At 35.4% G+C, this 22,084-nt stretch overlaps 2 protein-coding genes and 2 long non-coding RNA genes across 4 annotated transcripts; all 4 read right to left on the bottom strand.

Annotated features, from left to right (window-relative positions):
* Positions 1–1,366: 1,366 nt before the first annotated feature.
* Positions 1,367–7,298, bottom strand: LOC107736252 (protein tyrosine phosphatase domain-containing protein 1-like). Its single transcript, XM_016547714.1, has 11 exons — positions 7,225–7,298; positions 6,311–6,391; positions 6,051–6,169; positions 5,087–5,224; positions 4,431–4,996; positions 3,436–3,702; positions 3,189–3,305; positions 2,502–2,603; positions 2,250–2,330; positions 1,841–1,951; positions 1,367–1,737 (listed from the first exon to the last, which is right to left on the bottom strand). The coding sequence occupies exons 1-11, from the start codon at positions 7,296–7,298 to the stop codon at positions 1,621–1,623; spliced, it is 1,773 nt and encodes a 590-aa protein (XP_016403200.1). The 3' UTR covers positions 1,367–1,620.
* A 1,864-nt stretch (positions 7,299–9,162) lies between these two features.
* LOC107735733 (uncharacterized) lies at positions 9,163–10,717 on the bottom strand. Its single transcript, XR_001639499.1, has 2 exons — positions 10,617–10,717; positions 9,163–9,462 (listed from the first exon to the last, which is right to left on the bottom strand). It is a non-coding gene; the product is annotated as an uncharacterized LOC107735733 (long non-coding RNA).
* Positions 10,718–13,159: 2,442 nt separating this feature from the next.
* Positions 13,160–14,896, bottom strand: LOC107735709 (uncharacterized). Its single transcript, XR_001639491.1, has 5 exons — positions 14,882–14,896; positions 14,689–14,751; positions 13,958–14,505; positions 13,481–13,571; positions 13,160–13,386 (listed from the first exon to the last, which is right to left on the bottom strand). It is a non-coding gene; the product is annotated as an uncharacterized LOC107735709 (long non-coding RNA).
* Positions 14,897–17,346: 2,450 nt separating this feature from the next.
* On the bottom strand, positions 17,347–21,994 carry LOC107735683 (ADP-ribosylation factor 4). Its single transcript, XM_016547291.1, has 6 exons — positions 21,762–21,994; positions 20,374–20,454; positions 19,958–20,067; positions 19,779–19,850; positions 19,516–19,641; positions 17,347–18,498 (listed from the first exon to the last, which is right to left on the bottom strand). Exons 1-6 carry the CDS (start codon positions 21,826–21,828, stop codon positions 18,412–18,414), a joined length of 543 nt encoding a protein of 180 aa, XP_016402777.1. The 5' UTR covers positions 21,829–21,994; the 3' UTR covers positions 17,347–18,411.
* Between the last annotated feature and the right edge of the window lie 90 nt (positions 21,995–22,084).

The raw sequence follows: 22,084 nt of genomic DNA, 5'->3' as shown, positions 1-22,084 counted from the left end.
GATGTCTGTTGGAAAAACAGATTTTTTTTTTTACATAATTACTAAAACTACTTGTAAATTAATAATAATAAAAACTTGAAAAAGTGTTAAAATAATAACACATTAATATCAATCAGCATTTTATGATGCAATGTAGCCTTTAACTTCACTACCCTTACAGATAAGTAGTAGGCTATGGTAGTTTTCTGGAAGTGATGACAGGTACTAACACGTTACCATGACACTTTTTGCTAGTGTAGGCAGCTGCAAAACACTTAATTTGCATTTAGTCTCATTTAATTTTAATTTAATTTTAATGAAATTATCATACAGCTCCGTAACTGGTAACTGTTGGGAGATAGCTATGTTTTCTGTAGCAAAAAGCATAAATATAAACAGCAAACGAAGGAAACGAAATAGCAACTTACCGTAAGTGCGAGATATTAAAAAGTGCGTGAATTTAATAGACTTTTCGATCTCCAGGTGAGTTTGAAAGAAATGCTCTTTTAAAACTTGATGTAATATTATCTCTTAGATTGTGTTCAGTGCGTTGATGATTTTTAGATGTGAAACGATAAAAAGTAACTTAAAACGACAAAATTACGATGCTGACTTACAATATCTGCACAAAACTATATTATTGACATACAAAGGTAAAATAATGTAATAAATGTAGTAGCTCGTGAAGAGCTCTAATCAAACTCTCATCTGCTGCGGCTGTTTTTGATTGTTTAGAATTGTTTCTTTTGAATCTCTATGACGCCGTCTCCATGGAGATTCTTTGATGTCATTTTGAGTGACATTCCAGTGGCTCTACATGCAAATCCAGCTTAATCCGTGCAGTACAGTTAATTATTTGACAAATTAAGGTATAACTAAATTCAACAAGTGCTCTCCTTAGAGATATTTCAAATGATAGTTTAATACACACATACTGCATTAGGTTCCTCTGTCTTTAGACCGGATTACACTACTTTAAAACACTTATAAAACACATTCAACAATGTTTCAAAGTAACAACCATTAGGCTATATACTAAAAACATATCTAAAGTAAATCAGTCAACACTTAATTAGTAAATAAATAAAAAATATTAAAATGAGATGTTTAAGAAATCACAATATATTAGTTTAGAAAGAAGAGAGAACATTTTCTCGAATATACTTTATTATATTTATATTTTCCCATTTGATTTTTGTATTTTGTCTTAGTTTTGTAAAATGTTGTTTGGAAAAATGTATGGAAAACCAATGATGAATTTGAAAATATTTTATGTAAGCCTACTATATATTATGTGATGTGACACTTCCAAAGAAAAAAATGTAAATAAATAAATTTTAAAGCTAAACATTTCACAAAAAAATATATGTTTTAATTGATACCGCAGTACTCTTTTAAAAAAAGACAAAAATGGCTAGAACAGTTCATTTTGCAGACACCCCTTGGTTTGATATTTTCTTAACTAATGCAAAAACATTCAGACAGTTTTATACATGATATAATAAGTGTTTAAATATTTAGGAGGAGTAATGTGCACATTGAAATAGAAATCAATAACTCGATCAGTCATTCAATTATACCATCAAACAATGGTTCTTTCTATAGATATCTTTACTGGTTTCATTAGTTTAACCACTGCTCCTAGCACTTTGATGGTGTTGTAGTATTTGGGTAGTGGTTGTGTAGGTACTGCTCTCTCATTGTAGCTCTGAGGACCCGGAACAAAATGTTGTTTCTCTCTATTTCCTCTGGATGGCGCTGTTGTAATACAAAATCATGCAAAAGTGACTTTAAAATACTTCTATTATTTGATTACTATCTCTTTATTTGGGAAAATTAGTAAATGTACACACACACTTACTCTTGTTAAAGCTCGAATGAGCCTCTGTAGTATAGCATGTTCAAACTGAGGACATTGAACCGCCACATGACCCACACAGTCCAGCAAACAGCAGATGGTGTGCCGCTGACACTAAAACAACACAGAATTATAACCACATGAAGCTGTACATTGTTGTACAAGTTGTAAATACTGGAATATGGAAAATACTATTTCAATTCTTCTTTCAGTGTATAAGATGTGAAATATGTCATATGTGTGATGCACACAAAAAAGGTGTAAGAGAAATGTAAGCAATTTTAAAACTTGTTAAATAGCCATTTCTAGGGGTTTTATGCTTACAAAATGTATTCACAAATTGTACATAATACAGTTCAACATCAAACCATGTGTTGTAGTGTGTTCTGTCACAATGAGTTCAGACTTTCACCTTTTGCAGTGAAATAAGGGGGTTTTGCGCAGGCCAGGTTGAGGTCAGCCTCTCTATGTCATCTTTATTGAGAACAGGATCCTGTTACGATAAAGCGCAACAGCTAAAACACTGCATACGAAACAATGAGAAAAACCTTTCTTAAAAGTATAGTTTTTAACAGTTCTTAAGCATGTTATGTTTATGTCTTGTTTTCCAGAATCTATTACTTGCATCATATTGTGTCATAACTAACATATGGTGACCACTGACCTTTAGTTTTTCCAGCCAGATCCATAACAGTGTGCTCAGAACATCTGGATCTGTTTCCATGACAAGTGTAGCCCAGCCACATTCACTCAAGTTGAGCTCATCCCGGGGAGAATTAAAACAGGGTCAAATCTCTTACATTAACACAGCATTCACTGACTGAACTCTGTTACTTGGCTGAACCTGGGATAAAACAAAATGATATAGAAATTATGAATATCTTTTGGTTACTTAGAAAGTAAGAAATTTGTAAAATATGTAAAAAAAATTTAAAATTAGAATACAGAATACAACAAACAAACTTTTAACAAAACAATAATGGTAAAGTCATGCAGACAGAATAAGGAGACTGCTAGATAAATACGATAAAATGTAAAAGCCAATATGGTTATCTGAGCGATTTTAAAGCAACAAAAAAATAAAATAATAAATTTTAAAAAATAAATGAAAAAAATACAGATTATGTAACATGATAAATACCATGATAAGCATTGCTCTGTATAGACTATTATATCTGTACAGTACATGCAATCATATGACCAATGAAGTGAACCTTGAAAATATGATCATGCTTTGTATGGTGAAAATAATGTGTTACTGGACCAAAACTTTTTGTCAGTCTTGAAACTAAAAAGGGTGTGGATCCAGGAACATATTCTACTTGTCAAAATCAAGTCAAACATGCTTTACCTGCAAAACCACTGCTTTTTTCAATACAGTGTCAAGTGGAAGGCACTGTTGCGCCATTGCTTCAGCGACGGCTCTTGATAATGATGATTGAACTGATGTATGATACTCCAGCCGTAGCTTAAATTAAAACATCCACAACATTTGCACAAATTAGAGGTAATACAAAATAAAAGTTCTCAAAACCCTTCAGGTAGTGATGTAAGATGCAGAAAAAAATGGTGGATGTTTTATTTGATCTCACACTGACCTCGGTGTTTGAGCTGTACTTTAGGTAAGCTTGAGGTTTCTTAGTTGTGCATTTCGTCTTCTTGTTCACCGTCTCATTATGTGAGTGAGGAGCTGATGGTGGATAGGGGCTGCATCTCTCCGTCCCATTGCACTGGTCTGCCATCGGGGTGTGAGGACTCTTTTGGGATTCTGTTGGGATTCTCTGATCTTTTGATGGACCGATTTCTCCATTGCTTAATTTATGGTGTCCACCAGATTTAGGAGAGTAGCGTGACAACATAAAATCCTGGGAGAAACAACAGGATTTCATATGTCATTGTTATGCAGTTTCATAAACTGTGTATGTATATATACTGTATATATACAATTTAGAATGTTATGTTTTTTAATATAAATAAAGGAGGGAAGAGGGAAGGGAAGTATATATTTTTATATATATTATGGTAATGAGAAGTAGGAGTGGCACAATGCAAATATCTTTATATTTTCATATATATATATATATATACTCAAAAATTAAAATACTAGTCCAAAAACAAATGAAGCTTTGAGGCTGAAATCCAGTATTGGAGATAATACGGGTGGACTCAATCCTAAATTGATGCATCTGATTAATTCCACTTTATTTGTGTTTCAGAATATATTTATTTAGTAAAACTTTATAATATGGTCCTACATTAGTTAATGCATTAACTAACATTAACTTACAATGAGCAAAACATTTGTTACAGCATTAAACTTTTTTAGAAAATTACTTTATAAAAATACAACTGTTAAATGTTAGTTCATATCGGGTCCATTATAATATTAATATTTAACATATTAGTAAATGTTGAAATCAGTATTGACAAAGATTAATAAATGTATTAGAATTATTTCCATTGTTAGTTCATGTTAACTAATATAGTTAACTAATTTTAACAAATGGCACCTTATTGTGAAGTGTTACCATTTATTTTTATTTTCTACAATGTCAAAATACAGCAGATTTGCTGAAAACTGATTGGTTCTCACCTCAATGATAGTAATCTTGCTGAGATCTGACTCGCTGTAGCTTCGCTTGTTTAGAAGGACATCTCTCTTCCTCTTCAAGAACCCAAATGGCTCGTCCCAGGACTCGCAGGAGTACGCTCTGCATGAGCCTCTCCTTTCCTTCAAAGCAGGCAGGTTTCTCTTCAGAAGTGTCACCTTCACTGCCTTCTTCAGAGCCAAAATGTTCAGCCTCTTCTCCAGTTCTCTCTGGACCTCTGGAGGACTGGGAGCCCCCTGGGTGAGAGTGATCAGCATGCTGCAGAGGACGTGCAGGATGTTGGGTGTGTGTTTGAGGGTTCGGGCCTCGTCCCCGTGCAGCAGAAGGACCTGACGCAGGAGATACTGCCTGAGACTGAAGGAGGAACCGTGGCGCATGTTCAGACATGGGTATTGGGCCAGCTGAGAGCCCACCAGCTGCGCAAAATCAAACACCAGATTGATCTGGGATCGCGTCTGGATTGAGCGAGGCCTTTTGATCCGAACATAGTGGACAGCTTCACTAGCGCTGATTCGACAGGTGTAGACCAGATAACATGCGATAAGAACACCTGTAACGCAGGGCAGATATTAAGGACTTCACTCAAATAGTATATCACTAAATTTACACTTAAAGTAATAATGCATGAGTTGCAACTTGCCTGTCCTTCCCAGTCCAGCATGGCAATGAACAGCCACCTTTCCTTCCTGCACAGAGAAGGCCAAAACCTTCACGGCATCCAACATCCCCTCCAGAGATGACACACCAAAATCAGACATCCCAAAATTATAGAAGTAAACTGTCAGACAAAAAGGAACATGATTCAATAATTCACTAGTTAATTTATTGCTGAACATTCAGGTATATTTAACCTCAACATAAAAAGAGAAAGAAAAAAAGAAAGAAAAGAAATTGTATTTTGCATGGCATGGAGAAAAAGACCATTCATATTTGTAGGACCAATACATATATGTTTCCATTGTGACATAATAATATATATTAAATATGATAATATATACAAAGTATAGATTTATTTAAAAGAAATTAACTTGTATTCATAAGGATGCATTAAATTGTTCAAAATTGACAGAAAAAAATCATATTTTAAATAAATGCTGTTTTTTACTTTCTATTCACCAAAGAATCCTCAAAGAAAATGTATCACAGTTTCCACAAAAATATGAAGCAGCACAACTGTTTTCAACAGTTGATGATAAAAATAAATGTTTCTTGAGCAGCAAACCAGCATATTAGAATGATTTCTGAAGGATCATGTGACACTGAAGACTGGAGTAATGATGCTGAAAATCCAGCTTTGCATCACAGGAATAAATTACATTCTAAAATACAGTAAAAGCTTAAGCAAAACATTAATAAACCTGACTAACCCCAGACTTTTGAACAGTAGTGTATTTAAAACTTGATTTGGAAATGAGAGTTAGGAATGACACAATGCAAAACATCTTCAATTTCTTATATCATGTTTCAAAGTATTATTCATTTTCTTTTATTAGGTTTTTTATTCTAGGGTGTAATATGAAACAGACATGTGCTTGATAGATTTTGCAAGAGGTTCACACTATTATTAGAAGTTCAGTTTATGAAAGTTCATGACTTTGGCTCACTTTGGCTGTCCATAAAGATCTGAGGTGAATATGTGAACCCACTGCCAGGGTCCAGAGGAGGGCCGCAGTGAGCATGTTCCCCGGGGAGCTGCATGTTAATGATGGATTTAATGTTCAACCTGAAAGCAAGTAAACAACCGTACACACACATGCACACACTGTCACTTATTAACCAGAAACACCACCCCTCCTTCCCTCACTGCAGAGTGTAAGTAAATATTAAACATCTTTAAACAAAGACTGTATTAAATAACACTCACTGTTTGAACTGCTCTATGATGCAATATCTCTTGATGAGATATGTAGAAGGCCGTGCCAAGGCAATAATGTCATCGGTCACCCTAAATACAAAAGTGATAAACACATGCAGTGAATATATACATGGCTATTTTCATAAGGCAAAGAAACAGGAAAACAATATATTAAACTGTTTTAAAGGAACAGTTTCTCATTCTCACTCACATTCAGTTCACATCTGGGTGAGCGTGATTTGACCAAGTACAACATGTTCCTGGATCAACATCCTTGTTGATCCTGGAACATCATTCCAATCAACCAATCAACCAGTTGAGAGAGAACTTTTCAGGAAATGTCAGTTTTAGGCTTACAATCAGGATTAGGCGCTTCTACACCCTTGTTAATCAGCTATCATTTCCCTCTGATTTTAGGAATAAATTATGGGTAGGTTTAGGTTTAGGGGGGGGGATTAGGTTAAGTCTGTATTTTTGGACAGTAATGTTGATCCAGGATCAACAAAAGATGTTGATCCAGGAACATGTCTTACTTGGCAAAAATCACGGCAACCTCAAATCTGACAGGTTTAATGTCATTGGTTCTCTCACATATTTATTCTTGTTTGTTTGGTGTATCTTCTAACACTAGGCTATATGTCCACATTAATCTGGATAAATTCGAAAACACTTTGAGTTTTGGCCTTTCGTCCACACTCAGACAATGTTTTAGTCCAGCGAAAACAGAGCTTTTTGAAGGCGCTTTCCCAAGTGTGTAAATTTGGAAACGCCGTTTTCACGCTGCAGTTGTGGACTGTGGCAACGGAGGCATTCGAAAATGGTTGTTGTTGTGCGTGCCTGCAATTCACTTAATAATAATGTTGCTAAAAAATAAATGTTGCTTTGCACAATCTTCGAATTACATTCCTGCAAAGAATATTTACTCGTTATTGCTGTACTCGTAATTGGCAGGTGCGTTTTTAGACCATACATAGACTTTATTCAGTAACAGCGCCATCTTTAATTTTTGACAGGAATGAAAACGAGGCTGAGGGAATAAAAAACTGTGCGTTCAATGGATTTTACTTTTGTTTTACAATATACTGATTGTTCAGCTGACGAAACTTATTTCCAAACCCATTAAGCTAAACTTTAAAACTAAAGTTGTAAAAATTACATGACGTAGCCTAAGACCTTTATAGAGTGCGTGCCATACATACTTTTTTAAACAAAAAACTGTGGTAAAATATCTATTTAGGAGTCTTAGACCTTTCCAACGATATATAGTTTGTCATGATTAGATTAGGATTTAATTGTAATATAGTGAAGTAAACTTAGTTAAGAGGTTAATGTTTAAAATGCCACAAACATTTATAGAATTTTTTAATTTGTCACCTGAGATTTCATTTATACCCAGTATTTTTCATTACATTTATAAATGACCAGTGTTGTTATTGTTAACTAAAGCTGAAAAATTAGTTAGTTAAATTAGTTAGTTAAATAAAAATATATTTTTAAAAAACGAATAAAAATGACAAAAGCACATAACAAAATCATTATAACTTCAACTAAAATGAAAACTGAAAATCCTATTTTAAAAAGCCAATTAAAAATATTAATAAATACTATAATAGTATAAAATATACTGAAATTGTCTACATTTTATGGACCATAATTGCTCTAATTTACCCCAAAGTCTTCAAAACATAGCCAAAACATATGCCACCATGGGAAATATTAAACTAGAGATTGGCTCCATCAGGGGAAAAAAAAAACTCACACAAAATATGTTTTTCACAGCATGTAGTACTTTATTTAGGGGGAGTTTATCGTGTAGCTCATTAGAAAGCGATACATTTAGGCAGACGAATGCACAGAAATCCATCTGCATTCATGACATTTCTAAGAACATCATTGTAAAACTAAACAGACCACTTGCTAAGGACCCCCTTGCCACATAACCAAGAAAACAATGAGTGCTCAATAGGATATGAGGGCCTTTGATGTTGTGTCGCATCTATTGGGCTTCATTTCTGGCTAGACCTTTATAGGTCCTTTGATTAGGACCTTGTTCTGTATGAGATCATGTCTCATTATAGGAACGTTACCTATGTTGTATAACTTTTGTTCAACAGCACTGCGATAACACCTGTGCGTGAAATTTAACAGTGTGTCACATTGTGTAGTGTTAGTAAGATATCTGAACCAGTGGATTCAACCTAGTCAGCACAACCTGCAGAACCGGTGTGCCTGTGAACCCTATTCTGGTGAACATGTCATCTTGCTCTGATCACGCTCTCTATGGCTGAGTGGCGTTGACGTGGCATCAAAAAGAGGTAAAAGAACATTTAAAATAAAAAAACAGTGGGCTTTTATCTCTGACCTTGATCCGCTGCTCCAGAAACCTTCTGCTAGTTTTACTGGAGAGCAGTTTGGACCAAGCAGCCATAGTCTGGATGTATCTTTTCAACAAATACACTTGGGCTTCAAAGGGGCATGACCTCCCAGTAAATAAGTGAGCAACATGCATCCATTAGTACATCTTCAAAATGCCCATCCAGCCCATTTTCAGTTTGTATCTTAATGGATTGTTGACTACTGTAGACTTTTGCAGAAACAGTCAGTCCTGCGTTGGAGTCATGTGCGTTGCTCGATGGCACAATGGTGATTGAGGACGATTGTGATCACAGAAAAAACTGGCTCACATCTTCCAACCTCTGGACCAGCAGCTCTGTAAACATCAGGGATCACCTCTCCATGAACATTTCGTTCTTCTCTCCATGGTTTCTTCAGGGTTGCACAAACAGACAAGCAGAGCCATTCTGAAGAAAAGTGATGGTGCTGCCACTGCACAGCGGAAAGGTTGCGAGTTCCATCATTCCCATGGAGGAATCATGGTCTACGTGTCAAGTTTGCCATGGACACACATGGCGTGGGAGGTACTTGGGTTGCGACATTTGTCACAACTGAAGCTGTGTGATTGCTTTGGCTGCTGCTGGCTTGTATCAGCAATTGCACACAGTTTGTTTGATCCAGCGTGCTATTGGGTCTTTCTCAACACTGGCTGCATCAAGGTCTGTAGCAGTTGTCTACCCTTGGCAGCAGACACTTACTCCAGCACCTCCATCATCTTCTTCATCATCGTCGTTGTCACCCCCTTCATCACTCCCCTCGGATAAGATCTGTTGATGGACAAAAACATTGTTGCTCAAATAGATAGACAGTAATAAAATGTTGACTTTATATTTTAACATATTGAGTTAGATTAGGGTCTTTTTGCTTTGACTCAGTTACGTTGAATTTACATAGAATATGTTTTGTTGGCACAATTATGTTTTATTGACCCAGCCACTTTTTTTAAAGTTATGTGAGTTTATCAACTTTAGTTTGAATATCTTTATAAAAGTAAGGTCAGTACCAAAGTTAATGTTCATTGAACCTAATTTGGCTTATTTTTTTAGTTCAACCAAATATAATAATTCATTTATTTCAGTTGTTCATTGCAACCATATCAAAATGCCAAAGAATTCTAAAACATAAAATAGTAAATATGAAATTTATGAAAACACACCTTCCATATAACACACTTTAATTTTTTTCATTTAGGACTGTGCATTAAAGAAAAAATGCAATATATATTTATGAACCTTAAGTGTTTTTTTTTTTTTGCTGTCATAGTTTTTGGGTGCATTTTCTCATATAATACATAGCTACTTGATTAAATAAATAAATGGTGATATTGATTTCAGATATTATTTTATTATTTTATTATCTTACTTGCAGATTATCAATTTATATATAGCAAGTTTGTTTAAGTTTGCCACCCATCCTTTACCCTGAGGAAACTGGCACACCCTCTTACATAAACACATTCTCTACAGAGGTGGGTGAATATAGAACAATAGCCTGAACTTAAGGTGCCATGCACAAACTAAGAGTTCATGTTTAACTTAAAATACAGTACAGTTCAAATGTCTGAGTCTCTGCTATAATATAATAGCAGATGCCCTTACCATAGTATCAATACAAGACACATTAGTACATATGTCCTTAAAAGTATTTTATCTGCAGTAACGCTTGCAATAACATTATCTGTCTATTATCCTCAATCTATCTATAAATCTATCTAAAGCTGAGTTCATACATACATGGATGATTTAGATTAAGTGATACTGCAACTTAATGTCAAACCTAAAACCATACTTAAATGTGTGTTTCGAAATAGTTGCTGGACTAAAAATGTGCATTCTTGCTAGTTTGCAATAATAATAATAACATTTTACCTTATATTTATATTTTTCTTGAAGGGAATCATTTAAAAAAAAAAAAGCCTTACCATGCTGATGATTTGTTCAAGGTTCAGAGCAGCGTAGTGCAGTTCATGTGAAGTGGATCTTCATCTGTTACTTATACTCTTCACAGAAACTGTTCACACCTCCTCAAAGAACACAACTATGCAGCAGCCAGTCCGGTGCAGACATATTAGATGAGATCTTTTCACAGAAACGAAAGTGAAAGTGAAACTTTGCTTGTGAGGGATTTCAGATGTTCTCAGTTATATCATTTATCGTGTAACATTTCAGATACAAAAGTTTAAACCACATTATAATGTAAGATAAGAAAAGAATGACAGCGACACATGTGAGGAAGTTTTGATCATGTTTGGCCTCTTGGTTATACTTATGTCAAATCTATGCAATGCTTTTGATTGTTTTGCACAAGACCTTGCATGTGTATTTTATACTTCTGGTCACAATTGACAAAATTCAATTTGTTCACATTTGTAAACTGCATAAGTTAACATGAACTATCAGTGATAAATACTTCTAAAGCATTTATTATTAATGTCAATTTCAAAATTTACTACATTATTAAAATAAAGAGTTCTTGAGTATCTTGAGTTGTATAGTTGTATGTTAACAAATATTAATAAATACTGTAACAAATGTATTGCTCGTTGTTAATTAATTGGACCTTGTTGTAAAGTGTTACAACATACTTTCTTATATATACTTTATTTAGATTTTTTTTTTTTTTTTTTTCGGGACTTGTTGTTTTATCAGCTGGGCCCCGGACCAACTGAACCAAGCAATGCAGAAACCAAAGGTTTCACCAAAAATTCGCTTCTTCACTTCACTTTACATTTGTAACATTATTCATGAGTCAGCAACGTGTTAAAGAGGTTTCTTGGTTCAGTTTTGGCATCACATTCATTGGTTTTTTTCTAGTCGGTTCTTGGCTTTGTAGCATTTGTCGGAAACTTGAGGCTTTATGCGCGGATCGTCAGGCGTCACAGCGGTGTTAGGCTTGGCAGACTGCGCAGGCCTCTGCACATCTGGACACCAGCACAAAACAAAGATTGAGACTCATGCAAATGAGTTTCCCCTCTGAATGGCGCTGTGCCAGATGACCCCGCCCCTGGCAGCAAGGATTTACATGACCTCCGCCTCCTTCATGATGCTAGAACAAACAACAAAACCATTCAGCTACAGGAAATGCAGATGGTGTCAAATATCAATTATATAACAACTGTATAACTTATTATATAACAATATTACTGAATGATGCATTTGAATGAAATCATTGGAAATAACACTGTAAGGTTTATGTTTACAGTAGTACCCAGTCTTTTACAGTAGCTCAAAAAAAAGTCGGAAAAACATCCAATATACTCACACATTAGTGCTCCAAGACCAGTCAAGTTTCCACAGCGTCTCCCACAGAGGAAACACCGTAGACCTGTTAAGATGATTCAGTTTCCAGGTTACACAGTGACAAAACAGCAAAACAAAATCTGCATGGCAAAATCATTTAATTGCCATGATTGAAAACACTTTAAGAAATCTTTAAGGAAATACATTTTTATAATAAAGTAATAATTATGGGAAATCTTCTCTGTAACTAGTTCTCTTACCTTGTTGATCTGGCAGCAGAAGGATCTGGTCATGGAAAGGACAGATCAGTGTGACTCTCTGTAATTTATATTAGTACACCGTTCCCACCCTCAACTGATCTGGGAACAGCTGTTGGCCTTGTTTTCATACGTTTCATTTTCTCAGTAAGTTTCTGATCTTCTGTCAGCCCGTCCCTATACAGGAAGGCTTTGTTGTTGTTCCATGGTGAATGGCACAGCATTTTTGTTTGAGCCTTTTAAACGTCCACTAAAATGAATCGTTCAGTTACACTTTACCATAAGGTTCCATTCGTTAACATGAATTAACAATTAAGACAACTTCTACATAATTGAAGTTGAGATCAGCAGGAGTTCTGTGGTATCAGGTTTTGTTTACTTTCGATTCTGCTCTTGGTTTCTCTTTCTCAAACCTCATTATGCTGAATTATGGGCAAGGTTAGAAGAATTATGTTCATGAATGTGAATGATAACACGTCATCAACTTGTTTAAAAACTCAGATTAGATCAATTATTTTTAAAGAAACAGTTCATCCAACTATTATGAATTAATTTTTCGGTGGAACCCAAAGTAGGATTTTGGGAAATGTTTGGGGAGGTGGGTTTCAATAAAAATGAAAGTCAATGGGGAACAAATGTGGTTAGATCCCATTGACTTTCAGAATACATTCTTTTATGTTCCATAAAAGAAAGTCATACAGGCTTGGAACGACATGAGTCTGAGATAATGATGAAAATCTCCTTTACCTTGTTATTCTTTAAAAATTGTTTCATAACTTGAATAAAATAAAACACAGACATTAATTTCAGTTTCAGGTTTTTCCATTTTTATTCATTTTTTTTGGAAAGAGTTGCGCTCAGCCTTCATTAAAAAAACAAAAAAAGGTTTGTTTCACAGCAGGCCATCCCCATCACCTGCCAACCAAGCAACAGACAACCAGAAGCCGACCAAAGGGGGAAAAGGGGGGTTTAAGGGTAGTAGTCGGCTTCAGTTTTCTTGTTTGTGTGATTTGTTTGGTTGCTTCTAGTTTTCTGGTGCTTTGTCAGCGGGTCCTGGACCTGGCGCTGTTCACTGCAGGTCCACTGGACCCCGGCCAGAGATCCAGTGTTGCCAGAGAATGCACTAGAACAGGGCAGTGGACCCGAGTGCCCGAATCCCTTGGCAGTTGGGTTCTCCTCCTCTCCTCCTCAAAATCTAAACACGGAATGATCATCACATTATTATATCTAAAGTTCAAAGATACATGACTGATCTAATAATAATTTAATGTGAAAGATAGCCTACTTACAAAATAATAATAAACGCAAGCATCGGCACAATGCCAAACAGATCCTTAGGCAGCGTGACGTCTCAACTCGTGCGCAGTCATCTAGTGGCAGCTAAAATTGAGAGAAATTGAAAAAAATAACATTTCATATTATTATTAACAAACTCAAAACTGCCTATCCAATTCTGCGAAATCGCAATATAGGCTAATCCCCTAGATAAATCAGCGCACATAATCACAAATGCAGAATTTGTCTATCAAGCAGGCAACGTTTTTCTATTTAATCAGATGCGATTATGGTCTAGATCTGTTTTGTAAAATGGATTGTACATTTTATTTGACAAATGGGTGGTGGTTTTATTCATTACGTTACACGAGCACAACTTCCTTATTGCGTATAGCCAGTAAAGATATCACAGAAAAAGATACATTATTTAAAAAGTATGATCATTACTGCTCTAAATTTTAAAAGCCAAATAAACAGCTAGGATCACTCACCAGTCTGCACACTAGATCACAGCATACAAGCTGTCCATCTCCGCTCCATATCAGACAAGAGAGTCTGCAGGATAGAAAGGAGGGGTCTCTGTTTCCTCTCGCTTAAATACTCTAACACTTCCTCAATGAACTCCTCCCTCTCCTCATCAGATTCGGTTTCTCAGTAAAGTGAAAGCTACAGTAGGGACTTGTCTAAAGACGTTTTTATTGTGTTATTTCATATGACATTTCTGTTGACATTTTTTTATTTTATTTCATGGTAATGTTTTAATCTGTTGGTCCCCCAACCAACAGAAACCAAGCTCACAGAAACCAAACAGGGGGTAAGCTACTCCATTTAGTTCATTTTCTTTCTTTTTTTTCTGCATAACATTCATATAACATATTCAGCTCTTTGCATAAGACTTCAGTGCATCACTGGTCTCCGTGCATCTGGCCCATTAGCACAAAACAAAGAAGATGACTCTAGAAAAGGCAGAGTTCCTCCTCTGAGTTGCACCAGACCATGATGTCCTGCCCTTGGGAGCAGGATCAACTCCACCTCCTCTCTATGCAGTGAAAAAAACAAAAAAACAAAACAAGATCAGCAAATGGGATTGCAAATAATGTTTTCATTTATATTGCAATTTATAAATGATGTAATTGGACAATGTATCTGAAATTTTTATGACATTTGATTTATCTATGTACAGTTCACTGATATAGTCACTGTCACCGATTTGTCTGCTCACCCATTAGTTCTGTAACCGGTTCCACAGCGTCCTCCATGGAGGAATCACCACAGACCTGGAAAACTAACGTTCATGGATGTCTGGGTTACATAATGACAAGTCAAACAAAACTGACCATACACAAATAATCAAACAAATTCAGCTAAATTTTAATCAAATTTCAAACAAATTAGGAATAACTCTTCTTTCTTACCTTTTCTTATGTTAATCGTTCAGCAGAACGCTTGTAAGATATCAAGAACAAGCTGGAAAGGATAATTCCTGTAATTTATACTGCAACATCCCTCACCTGTGATGTGGGCAGATCTTGCCCTGGAAAGTCCTGGAATGATCTCCACACCCAAATCTAATCATGACTGATAAGAGACAAACACATGCAATAAGGCAGTTTCTGTGGTGTCAGGGATGTGTACAGCTGTGGTTGTGTCAGGGGCGAGGCCAGAAATATTCAAGTGGATAGACCTTCATAAAACAGGGAGGGCAAAGTGTAGTGTATGAAAACTGCAAATTGCTGACAAAAAAGCACAAAGGTTCAAACCAGCAAATAATAAAATAACCCATAAACAACTCTGACAAGCAAACAATAAAATGCTCTTCCTATTTTCTGTGAAGTATAATGACATATGAGTTACTCTTTGGAATTTTTTTAACTATAAATGCTAAAAAGTGTCTGCAGTTGCCTTTATATGTCCTCCTACAATATTAAATCTGGTTAAATCTTTACAATAAGAAGTTTCCATTTGTTAACGATATAAGCTGACATGAATTAACAATGCACAAAACTTCTAAAGCATTGATTTGTATTGGCTAATGTTAATTTAAACATTTACTAATACATTATCAAAATTAAAAGTTGTATAACAGTAGTACCTGAGTTAATACGAACAATGAAACCATTTACAAAGATCAATAGTGTAACAAATGTGCTGCTCATTGTTAATGTTAGTTAACATTAATTAATGGAAGTTTATAAAGACAACAGGGCTTGGGGTTAAACATGCAGATGATCTCATAATCAAGTGTCGCTGTCTCAAGCATCAAGGAAATAACAAATTAACCATTGCCTCTCTCTCTATCATTGCATTCATTTTAAGGACCATAATTTCCCAGAATGCTTTATTGAAGCCAAATATGACACAGAAATTGGGAAGAATTAAACTAGAATTAAACTATACTTCATTTGGGGTTTTACATGAATATTATTAAAAAGCAATACATTCAGAAAGACAAAAAACATCATTGTATAACTAAACAAAGCACTTTCAAACAACCCCTTACCACATAACCAATAACTCAGTAGTATAAAGCAGTGGTTCTCAACTCTAGTCTTGCGGACCCACTGCTCTGTACATTTTGTATGTCTCCTCTACCTGACAGCTGACACACTCATTTCAGTTCATGGATCTCTCTCTCTCTTAACAAGCTGATGATTTGAATCAGGTGTGTTAAATAAGGAAGCCATACAAAATGTGCCGAGCGGTGGGTGCCCAGGACTGGAGTTGAGAGTCGCTGATAGAAAGTATCTGATGTCAAATCTTCAGAATGTTAGAGGCTCTACTTTGGGCTATAGATCTAAAAGTCCTTTGATTCAGACCGTGTTCTGTAGGAGATCATTTCTTATTACAGTTAAGGCACGTTGTGTAACTTTTGTTCAACAGCACTATAATAACTCCTGTATGCAGGAATCAGCAGTGTGTCATATTGTGTTATTAAGATATCTGAACCAGCAGATTCAACAAAGTCTGGTGTCTGTGAACCCTAACCTGGTTACAATAAATAAATAAAAAATTGTAACAAACAAAAATAAACGCATAACAATCATGAACTTTTTTTTATTTTGGAATTTTGCTATTTTTATTTTTTTTATTTATTTTTTTCAGGGCTTTTTGTTTTATCAGCTGGGCCCCAGACCAGCCGAACCAAGCAATGCAGAAACCAAGGTTTCACCAAAAAAGTCACAGGAGAATATACTACTTTATTTGTTTCATATTTGTTATTTAAGTGTCAACAAAGTTTCAGAGAGCTTTCTTGGTTCACCTTTAGCATTACGTGCATTGGTATGTTTTTTTTTCTGGTTTGCATTAGACTTCAAACAAGATTGAGATTTTAGATTAGAAAGGCATTGCACAGCTCACTTTATCCTAGCTTCTCAAAAATTGACAATAGCCCATGTAATTACACGGTGCAAGTAGTTCAAACACCACTCAGTATGCATATACTGTAATATGTATGTACACACAAACGCATACAAAGTGACGAGTAAAAAAAAAATGACGTGATAAGTAGCCAAGTATGGTGTCCATACTTGGAATTTGTGCTCTGCATTTATCCCATCCAAGTGCACATACACAGCAATGAGTAATGAACAAACACACACATACACACACCCGGAGCAGCCATTTTTGGTACGGTTCAGTTGACTGAAGTTGTTAATTCCATGTGCCATCTGCTGGATTGATGCAGTAATGCAATTTACAACTTATAGTACAACTGAGACATTTTCTCATTTGTCTGTTATTGAGAAAATTATGAACATGAACTCTCGAATGGGTGAAAACACAAATCAATGACTATTTTTTGTTCCCCAAAAGTGGGACACCTGAATTTAAATTCTGCATTTAAGGAGCAAAATAGATTGATCACATTCAACACAATAAGTTCATGATTATGTTTTATTCTAAAACATCATACATATAATACACAAACAAATTTGTCATGATAATAGAGTAAAATAGATTGTATCTGTTACACATCAGTTTAGGAAAGCAAACCATTTCAACCAGACATGGAATTCATCAATACATTAAATCTTCATTCAGATTCAGACATAAACAATGGTAAGCTCAAGAAACACGCCTGAGCGAAACATTTCACATGGCATGACGAACATAAAACACGTCAATCGATTTCAACTTTAAATTATAATGGAAAGAGCTTCATTGCATCGTTGTGGCTAAAGAACATCATGTTCCCTTGAACTCTGACCTTAAGTAAAACCAGTGTTCTGGGTCACGCAGACATTTGCCACAAACAACAATGGATTGTGGGGGGAAAAAAACTAACCTAGTAAAATAAACTTAACCTTTTCATGCCATTCATGCCATGTGCTGTTGATGAGGAGAATTTCAACCAAGATCCAGAATGAAGTAAACTCTAGAAGACTCATGCAGACAAGGATAATGTTTAGAAGGACCACAGGACTCCATGCCACTACAGCGGATAATGCAATGTAACAAACTTTACAGCGTTGCATATCTATAAGGACTGATGGAACAGGCATGGCTTTGATTCGCCAAACGACTCCACATGTAAAGTCCAGTTCTGAAATATTAACTCCAGAGATTCTCCAGTGAGCTTGACAACAAATCCTCAGATAAACAATGCTGATCAGACTAAAGCAAAACCAATAACCCTGCTCACTGATCAGGGGCTCCAGTGTTTTTGGTTTTGCATGAGAAACTGAAAAAGCCACAGCGAAGGAAGGTCCTTCAAAACATTTGACCTCTCGCAAAATTTGTTGGATTTAAAACAAAATAACAAGAAGAAAAGAAATAGATAAACTTGGGCAAAGAAATATATTGTAGAAAAGGAAAGCTAAGACAGGCGCAGAGTGTTTGATGGTTTCTCCCCAGTTTCCAGCTGTGTCACACACTTAAATATTCTAAGAGGAGTCTCTAGCCTTTCCATTGGTTCATATGCACCATCTCACCCCTAACAGGGACACTAGCGTTTGGAGAGCTCATTGGATAACCAGTCCAGTCCTTCATAGAGTCCAGTGCCCTGTGTAGCACAGGTCGCTTGGACATACCACTGCAAGAAGCCCAGACAGAGAAAAATAAACCAAAATTAAAAAAAAAAAAAAAAACAGCAAGTAGGATGTCACAGCCCACACTCCATTGACAAAGTAAATTTACACTCTTAGAAAAAAAGGTACAAAGCTGTCACTGGGGCAGTACGCTCAGGTACAAAATCTAAAAGGTACATCTTTGTACCTTATTTACACGAAATGGTACATATTAGTACCATCCCAATAACAGTTTTGTACCATTTTTCTGAGTGAACATGCACTTTAAAGGTTTGATTTCAATTGCTCTTAAGAAAAAAATGTCATGTAAACACTTCAATCTGTACCAGTCAATTTTTGAAAAGTCAGACTAACAGACCAAGATAATGCGATAAAAGCAATAGTAGCAGCTGTTTTGTCTGACATGTTTACTACCATTCAAGAGTTTAGGGTTGGGAAGATTCTATAGATTCTATTTTTTATTTTTTGAAACAAATGAATACTTTTATTCAACAGGAATGCATTAAAATGGATGAAAAAAAGACTTGACCATTTTTCCTATTTCAAATAAATGCTGTTCCTTTGGCCAAACAAATCTCTCACAGTTTCTACAAAAATATTAAGCAGCACAAATGTTTTCAACACTGATAATACTAATATGTTTCTTGAGGAAATCAGCATATTAGAATGATTTCTGAAGGATCACGTGACAATGATAGTAATGATACTGAAAATTCAGCTTTCATCACAGGAATAAATGACATTTTAAAAATGTATTCAAATAGAAAAGTTATTTTAAATTATATTTTTTAAAAATTACAATATTACTGTTTTAACTGTATTTTTGATCAAATAAATGTAGTCTTGTGAGCATAAGAAATTTCTTTTTTTTTTTTTAAATCTTACTGCCCCCAAACTATTGACCGGTAGTGTATTCACTTTAATTAGAAGTTACTCAGACATTGTGCTGTTTAATCAGAGGGTGGCTATGTTGAAACTAGAGAGTAGGTAGTGCATGCTGGTGTTAGTGTGCAAGTGTGTACCGTTCTACTGCGTAGACTCTGCAGTCCAAGTTTGTCTGTGAGTTCACTGACAGCCATGGCGTTAGGCAGATCCTGTTTGTTTGCGAAAACCAGCAGCACGGCGTCCCTCAGTTCATCTTCCTGCAACTGTACATACACACAGGAAAAGACACCGATGAGGCAACTCAACCACATTAAGCAAAAAAAAAAAAAACACTTCCACAAATGTCCTGATTCATTGCACTTAGTGGCCATTTCAAAGGATCACAAAGACATATGCTTACCATTTTAGAAAGCTCCTCTGCAGATTCGGCCACTCTCTCTCTGTCATTGCTGTCCACCACAAAGATCAGACCCTGAGGACAAAGGGAAAAACAGAAAGAGCAATGAGTCTCTGCAAGGACTGTAAGTAAGTGTGCCCTTAAGTAATGTTATTTTGTATGAATACTCATCAAGATCTTACCTGTGTGTTCTGAAAATAGTGTCTCCAGAGAGGACGAATCTTATCCTGGCCACCGACATCCCACACGGTGAAGCAGATGTTCTTGTATTCAACAGTCTCTACATTAAAACCTACCCAAAGAAATACAGTGACAAAGTACATTGAGTGGAATAGTTCTGCTTTTTTATGAAACACTGGCTAAACATTGTAGTGGTGTAAGACAGGACAATCAGGCAATCACTGAAACCACATGTATGATGACAGCCAGTGGGCGTTAGCATATCAAAAAGGGAGACAAGTACTGCAAAAAATTCCCCGGGTGGATGATAGGATACTCATATGACTCAGAACACAACAAGACAAGACAATGACCTCAATCTACCCATGAGAACTGCTTTGAGATCATAGTCAAATCAAAACCAGTCCTGTCCTCTTACCTATGGTTGGAATGGTGGTCACAATTTCTCCAAGTTTGAGTTTGTACAGTATTGTGGTTTTGCCGGCAGCATCCAGCCCCACTGTAAAACATCAAGTATTCATCATGAGAATAAGGTTTCTAAATATATAAGACAGAAACAGCAGTCAATTCTCTTAAAAACTCAACGAAGAGCTCATGTCCTTAAATGGCCAAGGATATAAACTACACTGTACTATACTAGTAAACATACTTTACTATAATATAAACATAAATTTGTACTAAAACCATATTACTCTATAGCATACTACTTTATGTACTATCATAAACTAGAGCATGATTTAAACTGTACTGTACTATATTAGTTAATACATTACAGAGTATACTAGAACAGTACTATACTTAATAAATAATAAATAGTACTATAATCCAAAGTATACCATACTAAAATGGTTAAGTACACTAATATATATAAACACTAATATTAGCCATGCGCTTTCATTCAACTGAAAATTTGGAAAATTATACAATTATGCACACGAAAATAAAACAGAAAAAGTACAGTACAGAAAAACAAACAACTTTAAAAATATAATAAAAAAATAAATAAAATAATATAAAATAAATCAGAATAAAGTCAGGTATAAAAATCAAGTTAAAAAAATCAAATAAATACTTTGTAAAGCTGACAAACTTTTAAAGTCTTTATTCTAAGTTGTATTTATTTTAAGTCTTATTCAGATAGTCTCTAATACTACGTACAGTCTTACTTCAGTCAACAAAAGCACACAGTTAAGTTTTTATTAGTAAACTTGCATTTATGCATGTGGAATTTGGTCAGAAATAATTAATAACAATTAAATAATAGCGTAATTGCATTTACGCATATTTCTATTCTTTTTTAAATATTCAGTGAAGCCAAAAAAAAAGTACATTTTCCCATGAAAGTGAGAGGTTTTGGGCACCGAATATGTTCATTGACCAATTTCTGTGTCACACGTCACAATACGAGTACGATGCTAAAATAAACTTAAGGTGGTTGCGTTTATTTTATAACAGTTATTAGACAGTACAGTATACTAGAATATTATATATATTTCAATCGAAAATAAATTATACTAAACGGTCAGTGGCTAACTTGTTCCTGCTCACGAACTGACAGTACGTTTACATTTACCAAATTCATTTATTCAAAGCTTGTGGGATTCTATCGCAAGATAATTTAGCAAGTAAACAAACGCCCACTTGACTTAGCTCTGTCTCTGCGTGGTAAAGAAAAGCATACTTTGAATTAAAGCAGATGAATCCGTCACAGGTTTTGTATTTTATCTGTTATATTCCGGAGAATGACAGAACTGCGAAAGTTGGCTAACGCCGCTAGCTTAGCTAGCATGAAGACTCAACACTCACCCATGAGAATTCTCATCTGTTTTTTTCCAAACAGCCTGCTAAAGATCGATGAGATGGTCAGACCCATGATGAAGGACACAAATCGCCTACAACTACGGGATTTATCCTAATGTCTAAAGTTTTTTCGGTGTGATGCTCGTCGGGTGTCAGGACACCCTGTCGGCTCTGCGCTTGCGTAATGCCACGTCACGGCCGCCGTGGAAGAAATGACGCCAAGCCATTTCCGATGATCAGATTCAGAAGAAAACAGCGCATAATGATACAAACAGGTTCACATACTGTTACAAATTACTTAATAATAATAATAATAATAATACAATAAT

This window comes from Sinocyclocheilus rhinocerous, unplaced genomic scaffold, assembly GCF_001515625.1.
Source record: "Sinocyclocheilus rhinocerous isolate Xijiao unplaced genomic scaffold, SAMN03320098_v1.1 scaffold942, whole genome shotgun sequence".
Lineage (NCBI taxonomy): Eukaryota > Metazoa > Chordata > Actinopteri > Cypriniformes > Cyprinidae > Sinocyclocheilus > Sinocyclocheilus rhinocerous.
Note: the sequence above shows the minus strand (reverse complement) of the source record. Positions and strands in the feature narration are given on the sequence as shown.